Source organism: Lepidochelys kempii, chromosome 12 (assembly GCF_965140265.1).
Source record: "Lepidochelys kempii isolate rLepKem1 chromosome 12, rLepKem1.hap2, whole genome shotgun sequence".
Classification (NCBI taxonomy): Eukaryota; Metazoa; Chordata; order Testudines; family Cheloniidae; genus Lepidochelys; species Lepidochelys kempii.
The window spans coordinates 23,462,151-23,479,811 of NC_133267.1; the positions used below are offsets into that span (position 1 = coordinate 23,462,151).

The window sequence follows — 17,661 nt, forward strand, 5'->3', positions numbered from 1 at the left end:
TGGTAGGTGGGGAGCTAAGGCACAGGGAAACTAGTTTGGTCACATCAGCTGAACAATCATTTTGCCCCTTTCTCTACATTTTAATGGGAATGGAGACATGAGACTTGGATTAGGGTAGGGTTTGAGTTTAAGGTTGAATGAATGTTAGGACTCATGTCTGAAGACAACAAAATCTTGAGTTTTTCCTCTGAGATATCTGCTTTAGTTAGCAGAAATCTTATGATGTCAGCGAGATATGATCCATTTTAGGGAAACTGGACAGCTCCCAATTTTGGATTACTGTAGAGGGGTGGTTTAGATCTGGGGACTAGGCTACAAAACTACTTCCCATCTTACATTCATAGTTGGGAGAGTTTGAATTTCAGGTTGTTATTCAGACTCATGTCTGATCTAAGGCCATTCTCAGTAGTCACATAAGGAGAAAAATCCACAGATGGCAGAACTGAGCATGGTATACATGATTTTCCTGTTTACTCAGAGGTCTGGTTAATAACCCCTTACAGATGTCCAGGTTAGCATCCACATTGTTAGCAATAATGTAAATTATATTGGTATGTGGCAGTGGGAAACTGACTCCTTTACCAAGCAGTAACTAAAGCAGAAACAGTGCTTAACATGGTCTGAAATAAGTTGGAGGGGTCTATTATAATCTGGGAGCAGCAGCTTTGGTAAGTCGGTGCTTAAAGTGAGTTGTTTGGCTCAATTTTATTTTTATTTATATATTTATTTGGTCTGCAACCCCTTGCAAGTGCTCCATCCCCCCCCCATTATAAATAAAGACACACACTTTAAGCACTGGGTATAAATACAGAAGGCCAGTTTTTCAAACAAGTCTTTTAAAATAGTCCAAAAGAATTTTCCAGCAACCTATTTGCATGCTTTCCCACCTACCATTTGCATAGGGAAATACACATTAGTGCAAAAACTATTATGCAATAAGTGATGATAATGCAGGCAAGATCACCAATTTTATAGGTTCATTTTCTAAAGCCCATTTGAAAATTAGGCTCACAGAGGTGTTTAAGATTCTCACAACAAAACAAAGAAAGGGGGCCTTTTCTGTAATTATGTCACAAAGTAATTTTGTATGTAACTGATGGTTCAACATGTCATCACTGCTCCATTAAATTAACATTCAGCAAAGCAAGTATTTCCTGTTATTTAGCACTTCCGAAAATAAGCAATTACCATTAAAGAGTTAGCATTGATGACATAATTTCAGCCCTTTCTGGGAAAGCACTCTTAATAAAAGAAGCACACACACACACGAAAAGGATACTTTGAACTCTAATGTTCACATACTGTGAAAATACTTTAGTTTTCTGTGCTAATCACAGTATCCACTTCAGACGAAGAACTGTTGGGTTTTTTTTTAAAGCCATTTTTTTGTTTTTAATACTCCTGTGTTTGACACCATCTGCTGAGTTGTAAGCTCAGCTGCCTAAAAGGACTGCAAACCTCTTCAACTGCAGATGCTCTACAATTAAAAAGAAGTCTGCTGTAGACGGAATAATAGAAGGGTTCCTTCTTCCATTGTTTGAAATAGGAACTAATTATAATAAACAAGCAAATGCATACCTGCCAGCATTTGAGATCCACAAGTAGGTATATACTTTCAAACTCCATTAAAATATACTGGACTAGGAGAGTGAGCTTGTAAACAGAGACTGTTGGAAAGTAGGAGGAAATGCACTAATGAAATTAGAACTTTGCTTTAGGTGTACAGATGGCAGAAGAATCTAAAGTAGGTTTATATGGAAGTGTTCATTAAAAAAATACTTGGCCAAATTCAACCCTGATGTAACTATTCACAACTCTGTTGCAGTCTACCTAGGCATTATTTAATGAAAATACTGTTGTTTGTATTTTGATAGCCCTCCCCTAGCAGCTTCCAGGCTGATTTGGGGCCCCCAAATAGTCAGTAACAAAGAATTTGAAGTAACGGGGGAAGGATGACTATGGAAATGGTAGTAATATGTTTCCATAAGTCAGACATGTGCAGAGCTATATGGTTTTGAGTTGTTGTTTTTATGTAAAGAGCTAGCAGTGTTTGGTTTTTGTCACTAGAGTAATCAGATGGGATTTAAACACACAGGGCCAATGTCTGCCCTAAGATTCACATGTACAAGTTTCATTGAGGACAATGGGAGCCTTGTGTGTATGTCCAAGGGAACAGTTTGGTTCACTGGTGACAGATGGGTTAAGACGTTTTGTTTAAATAGCTGCTCTTCTGACTTAAAGTGACTCATACGAATATTACTTTGCATCTTATGCACAACATTTCATTTTAAGATCTCTAAGCACTTTACAACTATTAATGCATACAGTAAGCTAGAAGGCTTGCAGTATTATCCCCATTGTACGTATGAGGAGACTGAGAAATAGGCAGGGTAAGTGACTTGCTCAGAGTCACATAGCATGGCCATAGCAAAGTGGAGAATAGAATCCAGGTGTTCAGATTTTATTGCTTTCACCACCAGACATGCTCCTTCCCTAACATTCTCAATAAAAGGTGTGGAAGGGGCAAACTGACGTTGTCGCTTTTCTTGATTCAATAAGTTTTTTGGATTTTAGAAAAAAAAATCCTGTGTGCTGTATTAAACTAGCTGTATTTCCTTTTATCTTCAGTTCTGACTGCCAGCAAGAGCAGCGTTACAACATAGGATAGTTGGGGTACACCAAGAATCACTAATGGATGAAATTACAGTTGCAAGTAGTTATGGTAAACAAAATCATTGCAGTCTGGGCCAGTTTATTCTAAACCTGTTGTTCAGCAGCTTCCAATAAAACAGTGCCCTGTTCTACATATGGATGAAGGAGATTGTCTCCCAAGGGCATTCCCCTTGAACACTTTGTTTTAATATTTTCCTCTCATATGTTTGTATTGATTTTCCTCAGCTGCTTACCTTTTCATGATTTCCCTTTTCCCTTCCATAGTTTATTTTTCAGACTCAGCAGAGACAGGTTCAAAAGTCAGAAAATATGTTTGCTTTTTAAGCTGCAGGCAAGAGCAGCTGGCCTTCAAGAATCTCTACAATCTGCATTTAGGATAACAAATTACTACTTGTAACCACTATCCTTAGTATTTTAAGCTTAGATGGCATTTTTGTTTTATTTGCTAGGTAATCTGCTTTGATCTGTTTGCTATCCCTTAAAATTCATCTTTTGTAGTTCATAAATTTGTTTTTGTTTTTGTCTAAAACCCAGTGTGTGGAATTCATAACTGGGGAGCAAAAAGCTATTGCATATCTCTCGCCACATTGAGGGAGGGGATGAATATCATGAGTTTATGCTGTATAGTTCTCTGTGCAGCGCAAGATGGTATAATTTTGGGTTTATCCTCTAGAGGGGGTGTGCGCTTGAGTACTGGGCAATTCCTTAGCTGAGCCTTCTTATGCAGAGCTGATATCAGTGTCTCTGTGTTTCTGCAGCCGGGTGTGTCCCTACCTGTGTGCTGGTGAAAGTGTGAGACTGGGAGTGGGTCTGCAGCTTGTCACATCATTACAGGGTGAAAGGGAGCCCAGGCTGGTGGGTCAGGCAGGCTCAGTGGTACTCCAGTTGCAGGTGATACCCCGGAAGGAGGGGGGGGGAACCTGTCACACCCTCCTTAACCATTTTGGAGTGCATATCTTTTATCTGGTTTTGCTTTAGTAGTACAAGTCATCTGGCTTGTGAAAATTCAGCAAAGGTTCTTTTGAAATTCCTATTCAGGCCATCACAGTACAGGAAGCAGCTTTTAAAACTAGGGCCTGTTCCTGCAAACCCTTACTTATCTGAGGTTTCAGAGTAGCAGCCGTGTTAGTCTGTATCCGCAAAAAGAAAAGGAGGACTTGTGGCACCTTAGAGACTAACAAATTTATTTGAGCATAAGCTTTCGTGAGCTACACCTCACTTCATCAGATGCATTCAGTGGAAAATACAGTGGGGAGATTTATATACATAAAGAACATGAAACAATGGGTGTTACCATACACACTGTAATGAGAGTGAACAGGTAAGGTGAGCTATTACCAGCAGGAGAGTGGGGGGGAAAAGCCTTTTATAGTGATAATCAAGGTGGGCCATTTCCAGCGGTTGACAAGAACATCTGAGGAACAGTTGGGGGGGGGAATAAATATGGGGAAATAGTTTTACTTTGTGTAATGACCCATCCACTCCCAATCTTTATTTGAACTCTAGGGTACAGATGTGGGGACCTGCATGAAAAACCCTCTCAGCTTATTTTTACCAGCTTAGGTTAAAACTTCCCCAAGGTACAAACTATTTTACCTTTTGTCCCTGGACTTTATTGCTGCCACCTCCAAGCGTCTAACAAATATAACAGGGAAAGAGCCCACTTGGAAACGTCATTCCCCCAAAAATCCCCCCAAGCCTTACACCCCCTTTCCTGGGGAAGCCTTGATAAAAATCCTCACCAATTTGAATAGTGAACACCTTGGATCTTAAGAACAATGAAAAAGCAATCAGGTTCTTAAAAGAAGAATTTTAATTAAAGAAAAAGTAAAAGAATCACCTCTGTAAAATCAGGATGGTAAATACCTTACAGGATAATCAGATTCAAAACATAGAGAATCCGTCTAGGCAAAACCTTAAGTTACAAAAAGACACAAAAACAGGAATATACATTACGTTACAGTGTGTATGGTAACACCCACTGTTTCATGCTCTCTATGTATATAAATCTTCCCACTGTATTTTCCACTGAATGCATCCGATGAAGTGAGCTATAGCTCACGAAAGCTTACGCTCAAATAAATTTGTTAGTCCATAAGGTGCCATGAGTACTCCTTTTCTTTTTACTAATCTGAGTAATCCATGAAAAGGAATGGGAGTGCTTCCTGTCATCCACGTGAGGCAGGTAAATGTTATCCTCATTTTGTAAGAGGGGGGCAAATTCTAGGAGAGGTTTAAGGCATGATTTTCCAGAGGTGCTGAACACCCACCATTCCCATTGCCTTCAGTTGGAATTGCAGATGTTATCCTCAGCCTTGACAGGCAGGCTGTTTGTGTCTTACTTGAGGTTACACAGGAAGTCGATTGTTGAACTGGAAAGAGACAAGACTTCCTGAGTCCCAGGTCCTTGCTCTAAACAGTTAAACAGGATTTTTTTTAATGAGCCAATTAAGCCATCAGCTGTGTTCACAATCTGCCCTTGCTGAGAGAGTTTGCCAAATAGGAGTGACTTCTCTTGCTTAATTGGCTGTTCTGTTTTATATTGAGCCAGTGCTTTGCTGATCTATCCATAATATTTATTCTGGATTTTTAATGGATTTTCAGGGCCAAGTTAGGTACTTAACTTTTTCTCTCTTCTTTTATCACAATGGTTGGACCTTTTGTGTGTTACTGTCCCATGTTCATTTTTGTGCTGGACCCAGTCTTTGTTTTTCTTTCCAACTTTTAAGAGTTTGGGTTTTTAATATTTTTATTGTGTAGTTGTTCACACCTAAATCACTTCCAAAGGGGTGTAGAGGATTCTTTATACATAATATTGTATAACTAAATTTTGGCTGTACACTGCTGCTTTAAGTCCAAGCAGTAAAAGAGCTCAGCAGAGCCTTGGCTTCTTAGACAGCATGTTTTTTTTAACTTACAGCAGTTGCAATGAATGTTGATGTTAAGCTGGTTTAATGCAGTTATTCGCAGTGACGTGTGGATATTAGAAAGTCATTGGGAAAATGTCATTATTGGCCATTTCTTCCTTTTTGGAGCAATTTTGCAGACAGTATACATTATACCGTCAATTCTGTAATTTACAGTAAGCTCACTCGATCCCTGCTGTGTATCAAAGTAGTATTTAGTGATGTGATATATTGGTGAAAAGAACATGTGCTTTACCTATTTCTTGCAGAATTCTAGGAAAGCAGAGTTACAGCTGTCTTTCCATCAAGTCACATTAGAATTTTTTTGGTCCTCAAAAATTGAATGTCCCCAGTGTCATTTAGTGGGATATTTTTAATAGGTAGAACCTTGTAGTTTATTTAGAATTGATTATAAAAGTTCAGCAATAAAAACAGACATTTCAGAAGGAAAGGCCAAATTTCACACTGTCATGCCCATCCCTCCATGCCTTTCTTGATTTCGTTGGGGATGTATCACTGTTAATGAGGAGAGTTGGAGGCCCAAGTCATTTAAAAAAGATAACTTGCTTTGAAATAGAGAGTAACTTTTAACCTTTTTATTAGTTAACCAGAAAAAATAAGAAGTGATTTATTGGCTCAGTTGAAGGCTGCAAACTCTCTCAGGGGCTGTAAATTCATTAGCTTCCTTCATGTCCATTTCCTAAGAATGTATGAAATGAATCTGTGTTATGTGTACGCATTGGTGGTGTGAGCCTCTCCTCCCCTCTTCTATTTGTTATCATTAGCCATTCAACTGCCAGGCTGACCCTGCTGATAAAAGGATTACACTATAGGTTGAGAGAGTTCAGTTGAATCAAGTCTCTAGATTAGTAAATCTTATGGTTCATAGGTGGCAGGATTTTAAAAAAAAAAATGGACTCTGGTAGCAGCACAAGATCACATTACCGGTGGTGAAAGATTGGAAATTGTGGAGGTCTGGCAAATTAATGTGGCAGAAACTTCCCATGCAAAGATTCTTGCCTTTGTGATCGGCTTTCTAAGTAGTAAACCGATTATGATCTGTACACAAAATCTAATATTTAGTTGCAAAGTACAACTTGGTACTAGTTCACACACATCAGCTTTGTTGGTCTCAACTCAATCGACAATTAAATTAGGTAGTGCAAAACTTATTTCTATCCCAGCATGCAGACAGTTGAACTTGTTAGGAAGCTTAAGGGGAAACTATTTTTGGAGTGCAAACCCTCCATTCTCAGCAATATCCCTTTAAGGAATGACACATTTTACAGTTTGCAGGAGACTGTTCAAGGCTGAAAATTACTTTCCTTTTACCTCTTTTTATTGCCAGCACAGGTACGAGTTAGACCCTTGTTACTATATCTCTTGTTTATATGATTTAGTAATAAACTAAACCCAAAATTTACATGTCCTGTGGCAGTTTTTTAAACTGTTTATTCCACAATATTTTTTCCAAACTGTAATTTGCTAGATGCTGATATTTGGGATATGAAGGTTTAGAAGGAAATTGCTGAAGGGAAGACTTAATACGTTCTGCATCTGACCTTTCCATATGCTAGAATGGCTGTTTCCAAGAGACATGCTTCTTCATGGCCCCTTTGAAAGAATAGTTGCTCACAAATACAATTCTGCCTCTGCACCAGTATACTTATCCTATGATTTAAGGGGAGGGATGGTCTTGTGGCTAAGTATGGGGCATGGAGTTGAAAGCCTAGGTTCTATCCTGCGGCTGCCTCTGACTGACTGTGTGGGATTGAGGAAGATCACTTAACCTCTCTGCATCTCATGTTCTCTGTCGAAAAATGAGGATAAAGATACTTCCCTAGCTCACAGAATTGTGATAATTAACTGAAAGACTTTTTATTAGTAATGCATCTTGAGATCCTCACATGGAAACCATCTTACAAGTATAAGGTGCTGTTAATTACAGGCCCTTGGTATATTGCAGAACTCTATCATCTGCAGAACATAGACTTATGGCAAGAGTAGGATAAGTTGACAGTGTAGGGTAACTCTAGTTCTGACTCTTCTGGGTGTTTTTTCTTTGTGCATACCTTAAACATAGTGTTGTTGAAATTTCTTCATTTTAAATTACTAGAATTAAATGTAAGGCAGGACTCAAGAAGGACAAATTTTGGGGATCATCAAGATTAATTAATCACATTACTGGAGAATTCTAATTAATCATAGAAATTAGAGATAAAAAGGACCTAATAAGTGATCGGGTCCATCTCTCTCATGTTATGCAGGATTGTTCCCTTCAATATATTTTTCTAGTGAGTTTTTATCCCTTTATGACTGAGCCTCTGCTACCTCACTTGATGGATTGCTTCACAGGCTAACAGATATTCTTGTTGTTTATTCATAATTTTCTCTTTGCTAGTTTCATCCCAATACTTCTATTTATAGGCAGTTTGCATCATTCTAAACAATTTCTTTCTTGCTTTTTCTTGTTTGCATATCCATCTTTCATCATCACTAAGAAAGCTCTGGAAGGACATACAGGACAGAAATCATTTTAATTTACCTTTTGTGAATATTCTGCCTTCCCATCCTGGCAGTGAAAATCTCTGGCACTATCTGCTTTACTAAATCCATTGGTTACAAGGATTTAATAGTATCACTGGTATTGGAGAATGATGAGTTTTTGGGTTGTATCTTGCAAACTAGAGGGTGACAGAAAACATCACAGAAGGAAAGGATTTGAAAAAGGTGAATTAAAGCATTTCAGTGCTGATTTGTCCTCTGTCACCTAAGATAGTTCTGGGACACTGCACATATATTACTAGTCTTCTCTCTGTTTTCACTTCAGTTTCGTGCTTTTAACTCCCCCCTCTCTTTCCATTCTCTTGATGCCATGTCCTCTTTCTTGCTAATCATACATCTTTGTCATTGGCCTTTTTTGGATATTGTGTATGCATAAAAAAAGAAGGATGATTGCAGTTTGAGATTCCTGGCTGGAGTGAATTCTTTCGTCTTCATGGCAGCTGCACTTCTCCTTGCCCCAAAGAAAATGGTTTGGTTTACTTATAGTTTTCTGATATTGTGGAGTTAGGTTTCTGACATTAATTCCAGAAGGTCGTAGTCTACCATTTATCTTTTCATGGAGCTTCCTCTGATATCCATGAAAGTTTCTATGTAGAATGTGACCCATCTTTTTGGTAAGGCTTTCTCCATTTCTAAGAATTCTCAGTCTACAATGTTATGTGGTTGGGGTATTATGTTAAGTTTTAACATGCTAGCCTTGGGTAATCCCATTTCAGTATGCAACAGGGAAACAAAACATGGTTTTGGTATCTTGGGTGTGTTTTTTGTGACAGCGACACACACATTTTCTCTCAAGGGGATAGCCCCAGGGTCCTGGCCAACACTTCCTCTCTCAAGGAGGCAAAGTTGTATTGTCTAGGGCTGTTATGATTTTTGTGGAGTACTTACGTGATTCTGGAAAGAATGGATTAGAGGAACTGTTCTGCATTCCCTTTGCCTTTGCGCAGGCCAAAGAGTTGGTTGTTTCCCCCTTCCCAATACCTTTGGGGTTCTTTACACAGCTCCCTATTGTTCTTTGCCCAAGAAGGGTTTTATTTATTCAGAGTTCTTAAGGCCAGAAGGAATCATTATGATCATCTAATCTGTCCTGAATAGCACAGGCTGTAACTTGTGGTTGACTAGAGTATTTCTTTTAGAAAGGCATCCAGTCTTGATTTAAAAACTTCAAGCGACTAAAAATCCATCATTTTACCCTGTCAGGGGGGTTCTTTTAGCCTGGTGTTCATGTAAATTGATTTGACAATAAGCTTTGTATATTATTGTGGGGTTTTTTGTATATGGGCCTTGAGCCTCTGGTGTGGGTGCATTTTCTAAATGGAAAAATGATGACAGCCATGGTTGCCTGCACAGTCACTGCACTATGAGTGTGTAACTTATTCCTATGAGATATTTGGGATGTGAAAGGCTGTGTCCTTAAATCCAGATTTTATCCTCTTTCATTTGTGTTTTCTTTGCTCCTGGCAGTTTTAAGAACTTTGACTTGGAGGACTCTCAGAAATGTGCAGTAGACTGGCTGATGATTGGCCCCTCTTCCAAGAAGGAAGAGTACAGAGTATGTGGATCCTCCATACCACCCTCCTTTATCTCTGCACGGGATCATGTCTGGATATTTTTCCACTCAGACACATTGAGTTCGGGACAGGCTCAGGGATTTCGCCTTTCCTACATCAGAGGTAAAATCTCTGTACAGTTTTAATGAATTTTGTTGGACTATTCAGAAATACTTTACCACCCTGACCCCAAATCCTGTGACAAAAGTGGCTTCTGTTGACCAAAGTCTTTTGTAAATGCTGATGAGTCATTAGAAGCTTGTATATTTTCACCATTTGGCTTTATTAGAGAATTCTTCTGGTGGAGAGCTGGACCAAGAGTCAGTGGCTGCACACTGGGATAAAATATTAGAACTAACACATGGCATCAGATGTTTCTAAAAGTTTTAATATTTTTTTTCTCCCCACAGGAAAAATAGGCCAGACTATTTGCCAGTCTGATGAATTCCATTGTGTAAACGGCAAGTGCATTCCCAACACTTGGAAGTGTAATTCCATGGATGAGTGTGGGGATAACTCGGATGAGAGAAACTGCACCATCCCTCCAACAGAGCCTCAGTCTAGCATTTGTCCCTCAGGAACATTCCAATGTAGCATAGCCCATTCCACCAAGTGCTTGATAAATGAGTTGAGATGTAATTCAGTTAAAGACTGTAGTGATGGTTCAGATGAAGCTAACTGCCCTGATCTTTCATGTGGCAAAAGACTGGGTAATTTTTATGGGTCTTTTGCTTCCCCAGATTTGTTCCGTGCAGATCACAGCCGGACAGACCTGCGCTGCACTTGGTATGTGGACACACAAGATAATCGGCATGTCCTCTTGCAGCTTGATTTACAGTTAGGGTACAATGACTATGTAAAGGTGTATGATGGCATTGGAGAGAGAGGTGATAAATTAATGCAAACTCTTTCATATCACAACAACAGGCACTTGGTGAGTGTGGAGTCCTCAAAGGGTCAGCTCACCATTTCATATCATGCCAGATCAAAGAGTACTGGCCATGGATTCAATGCAACTTATCAGGTGAAAGGTTACTGCCTTCCGTGGGAACACCCTTGTGGAAGTGATGAGGAGTGTTTCACAGATAAGCAGCATTGTGATGGTTGGTGGCACTGCCCAAATGGCAAAGATGAAGAGAACTGTCCAGCTTGCCAGAAAAATGAATACCCATGCGAAGGAAACAGTGGACTGTGTTATTCAATACTTGACCGATGTAATAACCAAAAGAACTGTCCAGATGGCTCAGATGAAAAGAACTGCTTTACATGCCAGCCAGGAAACTTTCACTGTGGCACAAATCTGTGTATCTTTGAGACTTGGCGCTGTGATGGCCAAGAAGACTGCCAGGATGGAAGCGATGAACATAATTGTCTGGTTATAGTGCCCAGAAAAGTCATCACAGCTGCTCTGATTGGGAGTCTTGTGTGTGGCTTGCTGTTGGTGATAGCACTGGGTTGTGCATTTAAACTCTACTCACTAAGGACCAGGGAATACAGGTGAAAATCTTGTATGTTCATAATGTCCTAACTTTACTAGGTGAGCCTTTCTTTCAGTCACTTTAGGGGAAAGAATAAAATATCCATTCAAGTGAATTTTGAAACACACAGTAAAACTAAGCCAGGGTCCAATGAAACTGATGGGATTTAAAAAATGGTCACTGTGCTGTTTTTTCGCAGTGAGAGCTAATGGCCTACATTTTGGCAAGTAGCTATTTGACTGTCTCTTCCTCTATATTTACTGAGTAATATGCCGGTATCCTATACAGTTGGTTCTTTTGCATCTCTCAGCATCCTAGTGAAGAGAAGGGTTACAGTGGAGTTACCTTTACTTCTGTTGTTATGAAAACATCTATTTTAATGTAGTACTGCCCTGCTGGCTGATGACACTAGCCCTGAGGGAACTGGGAGAGAAGACTCTGTTTTTAGAAATGTCTGTCTGTGTAATTTTTGTGGGTTCCTTACCCATTATACTCTGGTTCTGTTGGTTTCAGAGCATTTGAAACCCAGATGACTCGTCTTGAGGCAGAGTTTGTACGACGTGAGGCTCCACCTTCCTATGGGCAGCTCATTGCACAAGGACTTATCCCGCCAGTTGAAGATTTCCCTGTTTACAATGCATCGCAAGTAAATGGTTTCATTCTACATTCAAACTATCAAAAATTGGATAGACTGAATGAATCTGAAGCAACAGTAACAATGAAATCACTTTAATTTATGGAAATGCTCTTGTAACAACATGTATTTGACTTCCTCTGTACTGAAGAATTGCAGTTATACATTTTTGTGATCGAGCTAAGTTTTCTAGTTAGATGGGGACTCATCAGTATGTTGAAAGCTAAATGGATAAAAAAAGTTTTACATCAAAATAGCAATAAATAGACAAATATCAAACTAAAACAGAAAGGAGACCAGCATTTCAATCTGAAAGTACAAAGGACTTTCTTTTGCATAGAAAATACAATAAGGAGTGTGGGCATTTGTCTTCTGAAAAATTCTGGAGTTATTTTTAGTAACAAATGCAAAGTTTATTAACAAAAAGTTCTGTTGTATTTTTGTACTCTCCCATATCTGCCTTTCTCTCTCTCTCTGTCAAATGCATTTCACTCCCTATTGTGATAACTTCATGACCTGACACAGCACTTGTAATTATGTAAGCAGAGGGGAGGTTTGAGGCATCAACTGTTATCAAGTTCTCCTGTCATTGCCTGTGAGACAGGATTCAGTGGACCAATAGTGTGGTCCAGTATGGCAAATCCTACATCTAACCATGCTGAGTTGATTGCTGGGGTCAGAGGTGGGGTTGTTAAATGCAAATGGTGAGAAAAATTTCTGGAGGAAAGAAGTTTGATGCAGACTGAGCAGTCTTTGGCTTGATTTTTAAGCAGGAGTTTAAGCTTAAACTGTAACCTTTCCATCTGAGTAGCATTCTTAAGAGTCAGATGGAGAATTTAGTGGGCAGGACAGTCTTAGATATTTGATAGTGTTCTCCAATGGAAACATCAAGAAATTACAGTTTCTTGGTTCTGTTTTATAGGCATCTGTGCTGCAGAACATCCGAACAGCAATGAGGAGACAGATGAGACATCACTCATCGAGACGAAATTCATCTCGGAGGCGCTTGGGCAGACTCTGGAACAGACTGTTCCACAGGCCACGAGTGAGAGGGCAGATCCCACTCTTAACACCTGCGCACACTTCCCAAACAACACTGGGTGATGGAATTATCAATCACACAGAAGGGAATATCCAGAATCCCTCACCTTCCCCTGAGGGACCTAATTCAGAGGCAGAGACTTATGGCCAGGCTAGAGGGCTCCAAGAAGCTGGAAATAGCATTTTGCAGCCAGAGACTGAAGCCACAGAGCCATCACCCTCTAGTGTTTTATCTAATACTTGCACGGCTGCACAGGCAGAGCCTGAGACTGGACACAGTGACAAATCTTCAGGGGCTGAGGAGACCTCCAGCACTGAGCTTAAACAAACCAAGAGGGTGGATTCAGGAAAAGCTTTCAGAGACCCTTTGACTGAAAGTGTTACAGAAACACTCCGTGGAGGATCGGTGTCCAGAAGGACTGTCGCAGAGAACAGTAATTTAAACAGGAGTCATCCGCTGAGTGAAGAGCCACGTAGATTACCCTTAAAAAAATGGGAGTCCAATTACTCAGACCGCCCTATGAATGTTTGTATTCAGGTGGATGGAGAGCAGCGATGTTGCCCTCATTCCTATCGGGAAGAACCTTTGGGTATTCATGCGGCTTGTTGCCATTCTGTGGAAGTGCCAATGCTAGAGTCCTCTACTCCCCTCTCAGAAATCAATCCCAGTGATGATGAATCATTACTAGTTTGCTAATGACATTTTGTTTTGGCCCTGTAGATTTTGTAACTTTAAAATGTACATTGCAGTGCGCACTGATTATAACCGACACATCCGTGCTTTCAGCATAGTCTGTTAGAACCAATGTGCATTTATCCCAGAGGCAGTAGAATACCTATGACAAGACTGTGGGACAAATTTTGTCTTTGTTGATATGCCTGAAACTCAAGTGGGGTAAAAACGGGCCAATGTTTGTGTTCAGGGGCCAAGAGTGAGTGAGAATCTATTGTCACAATTTGTGAGTATTTCCATCCTCCTTTGTTTCTTCTGTGCATTTATTCACTTTCACTTTGCAATCAGGGAATTTTAGTTTGTTCAGTTTAAAGTCACTTACTATTGACATTAATGTGCTAGAGAGAAATCAGTTGGCAGTCTGTGTAGGCGTCAGTCACAGGGAATTACAACTGTCGGTATTCAGCTAGAGAAATCAAATTGTTGTCTTTTTAGTTTATTGGTTTTAATTAAAAAATGTTTACACAATACATTTAGCAAAAGTCAAATCCCTATGGCTCCTCTTTCTCTTTTGTGAAAATTACCACCTTTTTCTCCATTCCCTTCAGAAGTGTATTGTTGGCCATAGATATCCAAAAGCATCCATTGCAACCAAAGTTTTTGTATTCTGCATACAGAGAAGAATCAGGTTTTTTATCTGCCATAACTTGATAATAACAAATTAGCCATGTAAACGATAAACTGGGGTGCATTGAGCCCCATTTACAGCAACACATTTATATTATCATATATTTTACCATATTCACAATGGTTTTGTTAAGTTTGAATTTTTTTTTCTTCTCTTTTTTTAAGCTCTTAGTATCATGCCATTTTAGGGCATGGTCTAGAGCAGTGGTGGGCAACCTGCGGCCTGTGGGCTGCATGCAACTCTTCAGGGTAATCCACTGGCAGGCCGTGAGACAGTTTGTTTACATTGACTGTCCGCGGGCACTGCCGCCGATAGCTCCCAGTGGCTGCGGTTCGCTGTTCCTGGACAATGAGAGCTGCAGGAAGCAGCACGGGCTGCAGGGACATTCTGGCCGCTGCTTCCTGCAGCTCCCATTGGCCAGGAACGGCGAACTGCGGCCACTGGGAGCTGCAGCCGGCCGTGCTTGCGGATGGGCAATGTAAACAAACTGTCTCGCAGCCTGCCAGCGGATTACCCTGACGGGCCGCAGGTTGCCCACCACTGGTCTAGAGAATTAATCAGTGCTTCCACTCTCTCATTAGCTACAGTGGGAGTTGCAGTTAGTGGATTTTTTAATGGTATGCTCATTCTTTTGTTGTTCTTTTAGATATATGCTAGTTGAAAAGATCTGTACCATTTTCAAAACTGAAAATGTGCAGACATCTAAGTAGTTTGGGTAGACCCCTGTGCCTTTTGCTTTTTAAAATTTTAATTAAAAACAGCAAAGCTATTTAACTAGGAGATGTGGTGATGTTGCCTAGATAGGAGTGACTCACTACAGAAAAACAAAAATTATCTGGTGAAATCTTGGCTCTGTTGAAGTGAATGGGAGCTCTGCTATTGAATCCAAAAGAGCCAGGATTTCACCCGTGTTTTAATGTACCATTTCTACTTTAGTTTTCCTCTTCTGAAGAAGCACATAATTTTAAAAAATACAGTCAGCAATTTTTTTTAGACTGGAGAAAGTAAGTTCGTTGCCACTCCTTTATAGGGAAGCAGGTGCAGGATGGTGTGTCTCAGTACTCTGAGACCTGTCTACTACTGTAGGACAGCTTCCAGTTAGGAAGTGAATAGGAGCCTTAACTCCAGATTGTGCTGACACAGTTATTAATTGCTCTTCTATTAAAACTACACAAGATTTAACCTGAGCTGCACAATCCAAATAGTCTTTAACTCCTGCAGGTCACTTGAATGTGATGGGAGTTGAGACTGTGCAGTGAAGGGTGAATGAACACCTGAGTGTCAAGATGTTTGACCTTTTAATGGGCTATATTCTGCCCTGGATCTTTTTACAGAACTCCCAGTGGGAGTCCCAGCCAAGAAATGAGGTCAGGGCTAGGCCCACTGTGCTTTTGGTTGGCTTTGCCAAATCATAATGTGAAAGAACAGCATTGATGTGCTTTATTTTTTCTCTGACACAAATTATTTTTATATTGTGTTTTCCAAACCAGGAAGAAACCGAAGATTCAAAATTGTAAGAAGATTAGGAGTAGGTAAGGGTTTTGGTCAAAGTGCATTCCAGTAAAGAATCATAGTTACATGAAGTAAAAAAATAAAAATACTGTTTGGTCAGATATTTCCTTCCACATATTTCTGTGGTCAGAGGTCATTTAGCCAAACAAAAAGGTAGTTTTGAGACTATTTTACTTTCCTAGCCTTTGTAAGCATTTTAGGTTCCACCCCTAAAAGGTCATATACTGTAGTCATTAACCTGCCAGGGAGGTTTGTGTCCAAGGCTCCAGTTTTTAGTGTCTTTTTGTCTAAAAGTTATTTTAAGTACATAGAATTGTATTTATAAAATAGTAAACTTAGTTATAATTGGATGGAAGATTACATTTCAGAGTAAATACTTTACAAACAAAAAGAACCTTATAAATAAATGTATTTAATTCTGTTACAGAAACATATTTCTTTCTATAATAAAATCATTTTGATCCTACTAAGCCTTAAATTATATTATCACTATTGTAATGTTCTTCTGACAATTTAAGTTGAAATATGTACTTCAGAACATAATGATCTTTTGGTACAGCAGTGCACAACTAGTAATGCCATTCTTTAGCTTAAAATAGATGTAACTTCAAATCATTTCTTAGTATCACTTTCATACATATTTTGCTTATGGTTGAAGATGCATTTTGATAACTAAATGGTAATTTAAATGAATCCATTTTTATTTCTAGTATAGTTAAACATCACAACTCCATTTACAAAGATCTAGGAAACTGAAAAATTGAAGCAGTAATGAGGTTTACAGATACCATCATCCAGGAAATATTCAGCTTCCTCTTTGTGGAAACGTATAGCCCTGCATAACTAAAATATACAGCCCTGTTGCTTTTTGAAAAGCACATAACTTTTTTGTAGTCTGCAATAAACTGTGATTTTTTTAAATCTAGTATATTGCTTCAAGTGAAGAATCCCTAACTTAAACATTTTGCAGGAGAAATGTGTTGTGTTCTGTAAGTACAAACGAGTTGTGCATTATGGTGTCACGGACTGGATAGAAGATATGAGATTTGCCTTACTATAGACCTAGTATTTTCCCAGCTTTTAAAGATTTATTTAATTTTATTTAATTTTCCATGAAGAAACCTTTATTTTATTTGTTTTAATATAAATTGCATGTTCATAAAGGCTTAAAAATAGTTGGAAAAACTGTAACTGAGACAAAAATGTAAAGGAAAAATAAATAACCTTTTCTTTGTTCCTTTTGAGATGAGGGAAAATATCATGCTTCAGTGGCTACCTAAGCTCAAGTTACTAAGCCAATAAAATTGTTCAAATTCTTATTTTTATGTTAATCTCCTAGTGCACTTCTTGGGATCTTTGAAGTTTTTGAATGAAAGGGGGAAATATTTTAACATTTTAAAAAAAATCATGTCTGATGCATTTAACTCTCTTAACCATCTTAACCACCGTTCTTTAGCAAGAATGGTGCAAGCATTAAAGAGAAAACTGAATTCCAAATGCTGTTCGTCTCTCTTGTTTCTGTAAAACAGTGAGAGTCAGAGTGTCTGAACTTTCTGACATCTGTCAGTTTATACTACCGTCCTCTAAATGTAATTTTGTTGTGTAACTACCTTCTTGGGTGATTTTTGTTGACATCTCACCCTGCTGCAACATTTCGCTTATGTTTGTATTTATTCCATGAAAATTCTAAAACTTTACCATACGTTATCATGCATATGCCTGTTACCATATGTTATCATGCATTTGAACATCTAGTGCCAAATTGTCAAAGGTACTTAAAAATCCACACTCTCAATTCCATGTGCTACACACCATTTGCAAATCAAATATGCCTACATTTGCAGTTACCGTCTTTGCTCATCTATGCGCTTATTTTAGTGTACAAATACTACATGCGTTTGCATGTGTGTAGGTATGTAGAAGCCCTCAAATTTTTTATAT

General features: G+C 39.1%; 1 protein-coding gene across 2 annotated transcripts in view; it reads left to right on the top strand.

The window, feature by feature from the left end:
* LRP3 (LDL receptor related protein 3) overlaps window positions 1-14,598 on the top strand; it is a 29,837-nt gene extending 15,239 nt beyond the window's left edge. The window contains exons 2-6 of one of the 2 annotated variants that reach the window (XM_073307871.1): window positions 2,629-2,722; window positions 9,609-9,817; window positions 10,105-11,191; window positions 11,686-11,818; window positions 12,729-14,598. In XM_073307871.1, the coding sequence (XP_073163972.1) occupies window positions 9,661-9,817; window positions 10,105-11,191; window positions 11,686-11,818; window positions 12,729-13,544 (2,193 nt within the window). In that variant the 5' untranslated portion in view covers window positions 2,629-2,722; window positions 9,609-9,660 and the 3' untranslated portion in view covers window positions 13,545-14,598. The remainder of the gene's footprint in view (window positions 1-2,628; window positions 2,723-9,608; window positions 9,818-10,104; window positions 11,192-11,685; window positions 11,819-12,728) is intronic. The other variant, XM_073307870.1, reaches the window with a different exon arrangement.
* The last annotated feature ends 3,063 nt before the right edge of the window (window positions 14,599-17,661 follow it).